This window comes from Triticum urartu, chromosome 2, assembly GCF_003073215.2.
Source record: "Triticum urartu cultivar G1812 chromosome 2, Tu2.1, whole genome shotgun sequence".
NCBI lineage: Eukaryota > Viridiplantae > Streptophyta > Magnoliopsida > Poales > Poaceae > Triticum > Triticum urartu.
In genome coordinates, this window is record NC_053023.1 from 97,699,822 (window position 1) to 97,710,948 (window position 11,127).

Consider the following 11,127-nt stretch of genomic DNA (forward strand, 5'->3'; position numbering starts at 1 on the left):
GGGTGTACTTTGTAGGTTTTGATCAAATCAAATATTCACATTGAGTTCAAGACAACCACATTATTGAGAGGGACACAAACAGAGGTAGTTTGGTCTGAGCCTCTATGAAAGATCTCAAACCAAAGTTCCCAAAAGAATCCACTTTTGACACCACCCTCATATGTTTTTCACATCCCCGGTAGCACCGAAGTTTTCCTCTGACACTATCAAGCCACTTGAGTGTTCTATCAAACCCTAGAAAGCGACCCAGTTTCCCACAAATCAGAAACCCCAGCATTTTTTGTTTTGAGTTGTCAAGCTAAATTCCTTTCAGGCATTCTCCATTAATTCTGGCACTCCTGAGTTTAACTCGTCATGCGGCACATTCAAATTTTTTTCGATATGCTTTTATATCTTATCACATCATAAGATTGGTATCTCCGAGCTTTTTCACTCTGGTACTTCCGAGTCGTGACCTTGGCATTTCTCCATGTCGTTCATTTCAAACTACTCTATATATTGCAGTACTGCCGAGCAATCGGTGTTACCCAGTACTTCCAAGGTAGTTCTATGTGTGTAGAGAAGAGCCACCTTTTTGTCTTTCAGAACCACCACTTACCTTTATCCTGGTACTTGAGTGTTGTGTTTTCCCATGGTTTCTGCAGACTTTGTTATGGTTGTTCAAACTTCGAACATGTTTGGAAATTTTGTGATTGGGAGGTAGAAGAGGCAATCATCACTTTTGTGATTGGAAGGTAGAACAAATAATCAAAATGCTGATAGCTGTGCAATGTTCAAGAAAGCGTTTTTAGGCGCCGCTTAAGCATGCTTTAGCGCTAAGCGACAGCTAAACGCTTTGCTTCTGCCCTAGGCAGAAGTTTTAGCGTTAAGAAAAAAAAGCGGGATTTAGCGGCCGCTTTAGCGTTGAGCGCTGGCTAAGCGGTCGCCGAGCACGCTTAAGCGTTCAAAAAGCGAGGAATGGGCAACGGGCTGAAGGTAAAAGGTGGGTATAAAGGCCTGGCCCAATACTGACCTGTTCGGCTAGGGTTTACTGGGTTAGAAGGGGATTGGGGAGAAGAGAGCTCCGGTCCAGATGCTCCTGTTCTGCATCCAACTCAGCTCTATGCATTCTTCCTCCTCGTCCCCGGACTGGATCTGAACTACTGCTTGGGCTGGGATGGGGCTGCTGTTTGGTTGCTGCTGCTGTTGTTTGGTTGCTGCTGCTGCTGCCTGCCTGCAGCTGCCATTTATCTTATATGCTCTAAGCCAATATTATGCATTTATGCTTGTTGTGTGAACCACTGAACCTTATCCTTATGTGTTATTTGGCTATTTGTTGTGGTGTGTAAACCACTGAACCTCAACCTTATATGCCCCTCCGTCCTAAAATTCTTGTCTTAGATTTGTCTAAATACGAATGTATCTAGTTATGTTTTAATGTTAGATACATCCGTATCTAGACAAATCTAAGACAAGAATTTTAGGACCAAGGGAGTATTTCAGATTTTCAGTTACCTATGTGCTATATTTCCTGTTTTCTTGTGCATATTATTCAAAAACAGCCAAATTCTGGCCAATTAAAAAAAACGCTTAATCCCGGTTAAGCTGCACTTAAGCGGCATTGCTCTAAGCTGTGGCCTTCCGCTCCGCTTACGCTTACCGCTTTCTTGAACATTGTAGTTGTGCACCTTGATTGAAGCAATACAGATTCACAAATGGACAAATAATGTAGTGTACGTATTAACTTAGAAGCAGTAGAGCTCTGGACCTACATTTCAGTGTTTCACCCTCTAGCATTACACTGTATACCACATTGAATTTAACACACAAATGACGGGCAAATTTCTGTAACCTGATGCACACAAGGAACGCTGATCTCTAGAATGACAATGCATGGTATTGAGCATTAACAATAACTCTGTTCACATACGCTGACCTTATTCCAACAGGGAAAAGGAAAAGGAAAATAACATAATGCAATGGCGCGGCAGAGAAGTAATTCTCAAAATATCTGGTACACAAATATTAAGTAATTTTCAGCCTTCACGGAAAATAAACAGGGTCATGAATCATGATCAAACACAAGTTAAACTACCATGCTGCTCCATAGATTAACCACTGGTTTACTATACCATAATTCCATGACCTTCAATTGATAACAAGCAGTACTGAACATATCTAATCTCTTTCATATAAATTGATGAAAATGATACTGAAATGACCACAATCTGTGATCCTAATAATATATTAACTGAAAGTGCTCAAGCTTTCCATCAGGAGACCATCCTGTCCGTTCAAAGCATAACACTTCAAAACAGAGGACAACGCCTACATTATAAAGAAATAAGTAGCAGCTAAATATCACATGAACAATTAGAACCATGAATAAACTAGTTTCCAAGTCCCAACCCAGTCAACAATGTCCTTTTATGCACGAGAAAATGTTGAGGAAAAACACTAAACATCTAACCTCAGATTTGTAGCAAGAATTCTATAATGAGAGACACCGTATCAGTTCCTAACTTAAAAAAACCTCAAGTCCTAGGTGTGGAGGACTTGAGCTCCTCAAGTGTCGCCTTCACCTGGTCCTGCAGCAGTTCGATCCGCTTCAAGTACACTTCCAGCTCCAGGATTCGCTGATTTCTCCATTTCTCCCCTTCCATAGGCAAGCCGTGTGGCGGCTCAGGAAGTTTCATACCAAACGGACTGGATCCCATATTTATCACTGCGTGAATCATCTCCTTAAACATAGGCGTCAGAAAATTCTTCTCGACATCGACAATTCCTGACTGAGGTGACATGACTGGAAACCTGAGTGGCTCGGAACCCTCCATGGTCACTGTCACAGGCATTGGAGCCTGGGGCAGTGCTGGTAGCGAGTCATCCATCTTGACAGGGACTGACACGGGTACCTGCACCTGCACTGGCTGAGGGGGCTGCACCAAAATGGTGGCAGGGACAGCTGCAGGGGCAGATGGAGCTGCTGATTCCACCGAACGTCTACGGCGGCGCTGCCGCCCTGAGGGGGACTTGACTTCCCCATTGGGGCTGGTGTTCGCAGGGACAGGTGTGGCAGCCACCGCCGCAGCGGCAACCACAGCTTCTTCGTCGTCGGAGTCGGCCGAGGGATCCCGGCCGTGCTTATTCGTGGGGCGCCAGATGTTGCGCGCGATCTCGAAAATGGCCTGCTCGTGCGGGGAGCGGAAGGAGAAGGCGGCGCCGGACCCGCGCAGGCGGGAGACGCAGTTGCGGTACTTGCGCTTCAGGCGGCGGAGCTTCTCGACGAGCTGGCTCTTGGAGAAGTCGAGCTGGAGGCGGCGGCGCATATCCTCGTAGAACGGGTCCGTGTCGTATTGGTGCGACGCGAACGCCGTGCCGCGGGCGGCGGTGAACTCCGCGAACCCGCGGAGGATCACGATCTCGTCCTCCTCCGTCCAGAGGCGCTGGAAGAGGGGCCGCCGCTCGCCGCCCGACGAGGCCTGGCCGCCGCTTCCACCCGCGGGGAGCAGGGCGGTGGCGGAGGAGGAGGTGGGGTCGGGGAGGCTCGGATCGGGAGGTTCGAGGAACGGGGCGCCGGTGAAGTCCCCGTCCTCGGAGTAGTCGTCGCCGTCCGCATCGGTGAAAGAGAGGGCGGCGACGGCGGCGGACGAGCCGTCGCCGGCGGGAAGCATTGGGCCGGAGATGGGATTCGGGATGGGCTAGGGTTCCGATCCCGGAATTTCGGGGGATTCGGATCGACGGGGACTGGGTTTCTGCCCCAATTTTGGGCTGGGGGTCGTCGCAGAACGCAGAGGAATTCCTCAGTTCACTGGAACTATTGCACTCACGTACCTCCCAAGTTTGGAATTTGCAAACTTGCCCTTCATACAGTGCCAAAGTTGTACCATTTTTCATTATTACTCCCTCCGTTTCTAAATACTTGTCTTTCTAGTCATTTCAATAAGTGACTACATACGGAGCAAAATGAGTGAATCTATACTCTAAAATATGTCTACATACATCCGTATGTAGTAGTCATTTGAAATGTCTAAAAAGACAAATATTTAGAAACGGAGGGAGTAGTATTTTCAACCTAACATGTGTGTCTATGCATTCAAAGTCAACCTAGAGCAATACAACCATCCACCAAACTGCAACATAATCTTAAAATTATCAAACCATTTACTTTGACTTTGCAAATTATTGCGATCGTTTTATTTTTTGTATGTATACATTCTTGTGGTTTGTCAATCACAATTCCGCGCAAGACACGTTGAGGATGCCATAGTGCATGTCATAAATCAATATATCATTTCTAAATTGAGAAGTGATGGTTCCAATCAACATATGTGACACTGTAGACACAAATGTTTTTTGCATAGTGGTTAGCATGGGATTGTTGTCCACCAACTTACTAATCACTACTACAAACAATTCTCGCTGGTCGCAAACATCTATTTATGTGTTTTAAGTTTCCCTAGTGCAAGACCACTCTCACAATGAACACATGTCCTTCTTGTTTACTTCCCTAACTCACAAGCATCGTCTAATAAAAAAAGATGAAACACTACAATTAGTGACGAGAGAAGTCACAGTAGTATCATTCTATGATAGTGTATCATAGCGGACACATGTGACTAATTTATTATCAAATAAATCAAATTTATACCCACGAAGGCATGACCGGAAGCAAGGGGTGGAGAGATGGGTGCGGGATGTGCATTCCGGGAGGTGGGGGATATTCTCTAAACTCGTTAGCATCCATTTCAGACTGACAAATTTTTATGCAACAAGCAAAAGATGAGCAAAGTCAAAGACATGGTTCACCTTTGACTTAAACTTGGAAAGTTAGAGAAACATATTTGGTGTTTCGTGCCTCACAGTTCCTTTTTCATGGGGACATGAGGAGGGGTGGGTTGGGTTCCTGGGTCGTTGATTTACGGTGTGGATCAAGTGTGAGAGGGAAGGTCGAATCATCACGACAACCATGATAGCATACCCCCATGAATAGTAAAAACACAAAGAAACATTGTATGATTGATCATGATCAGGGTTGAGTTTATTATGAAAGCATGTGTGGATAATCAAGGTCGAGGTCCTTGGGAGGGGGCGTACGAAAAGAGGAATATAAATTTACAAAAATGGAAGAAAAGAAGAATGTTTCTTGAGGAGACTAAAACAAAACAACATTTTTCCAGTGAAATTTATGCTAAAATTAAACTACAGACGCATGTGGATTGTTTGCTTACATTCTGTTTATATAACCCACTTTAGCTCAACCCAATTACGCTTTTATTTCAATCAATTATAACAAAAATCTTTATCCTCCCTTATTGTGTAATCCTCGCCCCTCCAAGTTCACACCTCCTACTCCCATCCTTCACGTCTTCACTCCATCACACCTTCTTGCCTTTTCATTGGATTGCTTTTGGTTTCCCTACACGAGTCAAGTTTCGTTTCCACTTCCAACGAACTCCTTGCATCTGTATTAGTGTATGCGTCGTATTTGCTATGTATTCGTGTCTGTTCCATATTCACTTTCAGATTCATTTTCGCTTTCGTTAAAAAATATGAAAACAAAAACAGTTTTGCTAAAGCACATCTAGATATGTCCTGAGTATTGCACATCTAAATCCTATGTCATTGCTTTTACCCGGAGATTCGTGCATGTATTTTTCTTTTCTTTTTATTTTCATATTTGATTGAGCCATTTAGATGTGTAATAATTAGAGCATATCTAGATATGCCCTAAACAGACCCAAAGTTTAAACCCTAAAATAATCAGAATGTTGCAAAAGCAACGAGGGCTCAAAAACATAGTTAAAACTTCCATCAGAAAAATAAAAACACTACCCAGATCACGAGCACTAACAGGACCAGCTTAGTCATCACTTCATACAACTGAATTCTAGAGATGACAACTACTCGCTCAGTCTCATAATGTAAGACGTTTTTTACACTAGTGTAGTGTCAAAAAATGTCATACATTATGAGACGAAGAGAATTCTTCATATTTCTCCAGTTTAATGGCAGGAGAGAATCCGCCGACATTATGCTGTTATGCACCATATACATATCTAATGAGCAAAACCAATATTGGAATGACGGTGCCAAGAGGATCACAACATATGCTGCTGCTATATCAAAAAACTGAAACTGGCAAATTCACTGCGAGACTTTCAGACTCTGGGTGCAGATGAAGATTTCGGAGCCAAAAAATGACTCATGGGTGATTATAAGCATGTATTCAGACATGGGAAAACCAAGTTCTCACATCCGATTGGTAGAAACGTTCCGCAGTAAAGTTCCGTTTCAGTTCCACAATATCAGCAAACAGCAGGCAGATTCTCATCAATATTGGCACAACAAAGACAGAAATTTCAGAATAGTACAAAAAAATGCATTAACAGATAACAGACACAGAAATGCAGGCCTGGGACTCCTGCGTGATTGTGTATCAGCAAGGTAGAAAATCAAGTTCGCACATTAATGTGGTGGAAGTATTATGACTAGGGATTTTTCTTCTTCAGGTCAAGAATATCAGCAAAATAGCAGATTGAAGATTGGCAAGCCAGAAGCTTCAGTACAGTGGAGTGGAGAGTGGACTACTAATGGGGGCGAAAAATCCACTACATTTACTGATAACATACACAGCCTTGTTATCAAAATTTGATTGGAAATTTCTAAGAACCATCGCATTTCAGTAGAATGGCAGCAACCTAAAGATAGTAGGTTTGGCTTTCGAAGCAATACATGGTTGCAAGGGGTTCCCCCAGAATTGCAACCAAACAACCCTGCTAGAATCTGATGAACTATCCTGTTACACACCATGCACATACCACTTATGTTACTCAGGAAATTCAATATATGAATAACCATGCCGGGAACAAGCATATATCTTCTGGTCCTATCAAAGAAGTGAAACTGGCAAATTTAATGCTACAATATGGGACAGAATTTCAGACTGAGGTGCACAGACGATCACAGATTTCTGGGTGGTTGCAAGAATGTATATATCAGTAGCACAAACCAAGTTCTCACACCAGTATGATGGAAATATAAGGATCGGCAAACTCTACTTCAGCTTAATATCATCAAAGCAGATTGATGAGATTAGCAAACCAGCAATTCCAGTAAAGGTGGAGTACTAAGATGAGATGAGAACAAAATTCACTGCAAAAACTGATAACAGATACTGCAATACATGGCTGATTGTCCAAATTTAAAGGGAAATCTCTCTAATTATCATAGCATTTCGGTTGAATGGCAGTAACCTAAAGATAGTACATCAGGCCTACCTACCAAACCATAGACGGTTGCAAGGGGTACAAAGCAAATAAAACAGGTAGTTCAAGCTCCCACATAACTGCAACCAAATAACATGACAAGCCAATGTAAACTACTATCTCTACCTATTGTGCCTCCTCTGCATCTTTTTTCTTCTTTTTCTTCTCCTTTTTCTTCTCACTCTTCTCAACTTCACTCTCTGTAGCAACATCATCACCGCCTTCCTTGCTCTTCTTCTTCTTGTCCTTTTTCTTCTCGCTCTTCTCAACTTCCGCACTCTCTGGAGCAACATCATCACCGCCTTCCTTGCTCTTCTTCTTCTTTTTCTTCTCGCTGGTACCATTCTCCTCATCAGACAGACTGCTCTTCTCCTCCTTCACTGCCTCCGAAACAGCTGATCCTGGTTCTCCCTTGTCTTTCTTTTTCTTCTTCTTCTTCTCACTCTTCTCCCCTTCCACTGCCTCAGTGACCTCCTCCACCTTCATCTTCTTTGCAGGTGTAGAAGCAGTCACATCATCCTCATCAGTCTTCCTCCTTTTCTTCTCCTTGACCTCCTCACTTGGCACCACATCCTGTTGTTCCACCTTCACCTTCTCAGGCTCAGGAGCAGCTGCAAGGCTAGCAATCATCGCATCACCACCAGTAGGAAGCACCACATTTCGAAGCCACTCAGCTGGGGTCTTCTCAGTTGGCTTCCCATGCTTATCAAGGAGGCCCTCGGCGATCATCTTCTTCTTCTTAAGTGCCACCGGACCAAGTCCCCACTTCCTTGGGTATGTGTCCCTGTCCATCACCACCCTCTTGATCTTCGCCACAGCACCATGGTCACAAGTCGCCATAACAGCAGTGGGCATCTCAGCGATACCAATGGCAATCGCCTCCCCTTTTGTAGTCATGAGAACAACCTCTTCCCCAACATCAATGTCATTCTCAAACCGGAGCAACCCAGGAATCATAAGCTTGGCACCATAGCAGATAGCATTAACAGCAGAGTCCTTCACAACAAGCCTCTTGTAACTGGTAAGAATTACCTCAAGCGGCATCACCACACGCCTTATGTAAGACTCATCCTTGTGGTTGTCAAGTGCCCACATTGCATCCATCACATCGTGCATGGTGACCATGTTGTCCTGCTCTCCGAGGATACCTGACCGGACACGGCGCAGCTCCTGCATATGCGCACCGACACCCAGGAGCAGCCCAAGGTGCACACAGAGCGTCCGGACATAGGTTCCAGCCTCGCAGGAGATCCAGAACACAGCAAGGTGGCGCTCGGCGTCATGCTCCAGCAGCTTGCTCTCATAAATGGTCCGCACCCTGAGCTGGCGCTTGACCGCTGAGATGAGCGGCGGGCGCTGGAACACAGCGCCGGTAAGGGACTCGAGCGCGCGAGCGACCCGGGCCGTGTCTGGGACGGCGGCGTGGAAGCGGGCGATGCACACATACTCCTTACCTGCGCCCTGCTGCGACTTGACGAGGCGTGTGGCGCGGTCGACGCAGACGATGAGGTTGCCGGTGACCTTGGGGTCGAGCGTGCCGCTGTGGCCGGTCTTCTCGACGCGGAGGAGGCGCTTGATCCAGGCAACCACCTCGTGGGAGGAGGGGTTGGACGGCTTGTCGAGGTTGATGACGCCGTACCGCAGATACTCGGCGAGGGGCCGCTTGAGCGGCGAGTGGCCGGAGGGGAGCGGGGTGTAGTGGCCGGTGCGGACGTTGAGGCGGTCGTAGTTCTTGAGGAGGAGCGGCCAGGTGGAGGTGTCGAGGGACGGAACCAGGGCCTGGGGCTTGATCATATAGCCATCAGTCTTGGCCTCGGCGTCCGCCAGCGACGTGGTATCGGCGGCGGCGGCGGGGTCGGCGGAGGCGTCCTTGGATTTGCTCTTCTTTTTCTTGGATTTGGTGTGCTCAGAGGCAGGGGACGCGACGGCCGGCGGCGTGGACGACATGGCGGCGGGTGGGGTGGGGGTAGGGGTTAGGGTTTTTGCGGGGACGGGGAGCGGCGCCGTGGCGGCGAGAGGAAGAAGGGGGTTTTAAGGGTAAGGGTTTAGCGGGGTGCGTGGGCTGGGGCGATGGGCTTTGCCATTGGGCCGCCCGGTTAGAAGTCACCAACCTCTGCTCCCTGTATGGAACCTCAAAAACGGGAGTTCCTATGCGCCGCTCGCTGCGGCGAATTGTCGAGCGGACGCACAGGCGCGACTCCATCTGGGCCGACCCATTAGCGTAATACAGTGAAAGATCCAAAAAAATACTTCTTCTCAAAAAAAATCCCAAAAAATACTGCTCGAGGGAGGGATCAAACAAAGGACCTCGCGTTGCTCTCGCGCGAGCCTAGCCAACGGGATAGAGAAGCTTTCTTGGTTTTAGTATGGCGCGCGAAGCTACAGGTAATGTAGATCCGAACATTTTGTCAATTTCCGAACGCGGTCATTATTTTGAAAAAAGGTGTTTTTGTATAAAAGCGAACGCTTCTCAAATTTGAGAAGGAAAATAAAAGGCTCGAACATTTTTTTAATATGTGAACAATTTTTTTATAAACTGAACACTTTTTTGAAAATCACGAACATTTTTTAATATGTGAACAAAATTTTCTTAAAGGGAACACTTTTTGAAACTCTGACCAAAAATGTGGAAACGTGAATATTTTTGGAATCCATGAACAATTTTTGAACGAAGAATATTTTTTCAAACTCGGAACAAAATATGGAAATGAAAACATTTTAAAAAATTTTGAACATTCATTGAAAAAGCATTAATATTTTTTATGACATCAAGAACGTTTTTTAAAACTATGAAATATTCTTAAATAACCAAAAATGAACAGGAGAAAATAAGCAGAAAAACGAAAAAAGAAGGTGAACATTTTTCAAATTCCAAAACAAATTTTGGATACGTGAACATTTTTAAAAATTTGGAAAAAATGGAAACTCCTGAACAAAATTGGAAAATGTAAACATTCTTAAAAATTTGTGAACATATTTTGAAAATCCCAAACAAAATTAGAAACAGACACTTCTTTGAAGTTTGCAAACAAATTTTGAAACTACCAAACAAAATTGGAAAACACGAACATTTTCTTAAAATTGTGAATGAATTTTGAAAGAGGGACCTTTTTTCAATCTCCTGAACAAAATTTGAAAACGTGAACATTTTTTGGTAAAAAAATGGAGAATATTTGAAAGGTGAACTATTTTTCTAAATATGCAAACATTTTTATAAAAAAATGGAGAATTGCTTTTTGAATTTGTGAACAAAAGATAATAACAGGAACATTTTTTTAACTTCTGAACATCTTTTTGAATTTTTGAAAAAAAACGAAATTCTCAAGAACAAGAAAGAGAAGAAAAAGGAATTACAACGAAAAGGAAAAAAAGAAGTAATGAAACAGAAATACGGAAAAAGAAAAGTTTTTTTTAACTCAAACATTTTCTGAAACTACGGAAGAAATTTGAAAACATGAATAATTTTTGGAAACACAAACATTTTTTGAAAAATGAGAGTTTTTAGAAACTCCCAAATTTTTGTAAATGCAAACTTTTTTATAAAAATGTGAAGAATTTTCAAGAAACACGAATATTTTTTGAAACTACTATGATGGAAACAGTGAGAAACATATAGGACAAAGTGTTGCCACATTTTTGTTTGGGTCTGTCTAGGGAACATCTAGATGTGCCCTAGTTATTGCACATTTAAATGGCTCGATCAAATATGAAAAGGAAAAAAGAAAAATACATGCACGAATCTTCGGAAAAAATCAATGACATAGGATTTAAATGTGAAATCGATGTGCTTTAGCAAAACCGTTAAACTTTCAATAATGCTAGTCCTACAAAGAATCTACAAATGTTTTATTTAACTTTCCAAACTAATTCTCCCCCCCCCCCA

At 43.9% G+C, this 11,127-nt stretch overlaps 2 protein-coding genes across 2 annotated transcripts; both read right to left on the bottom strand.

Annotated features, from left to right (window-relative positions):
- Positions 1-2,352: 2,352 nt before the first annotated feature.
- LOC125536095 (probable transcription factor At5g28040) lies at positions 2,353-3,914 on the bottom strand. Its single transcript, XM_048699219.1, has one exon. It carries the CDS (start codon positions 3,648-3,650, stop codon positions 2,514-2,516), a length of 1,137 nt encoding a protein of 378 aa, XP_048555176.1. The 5' UTR covers positions 3,651-3,914; the 3' UTR covers positions 2,353-2,513.
- Positions 3,915-7,111: 3,197 nt separating this feature from the next.
- Positions 7,112-9,251, bottom strand: LOC125536096 (H/ACA ribonucleoprotein complex subunit 4-like). The gene has a single exon (XM_048699221.1). The coding sequence runs from the start codon at positions 9,189-9,191 to the stop codon at positions 7,371-7,373; it is 1,821 nt and encodes a 606-aa protein (XP_048555178.1). The 5' UTR covers positions 9,192-9,251; the 3' UTR covers positions 7,112-7,370.
- Between the last annotated feature and the right edge of the window lie 1,876 nt (positions 9,252-11,127).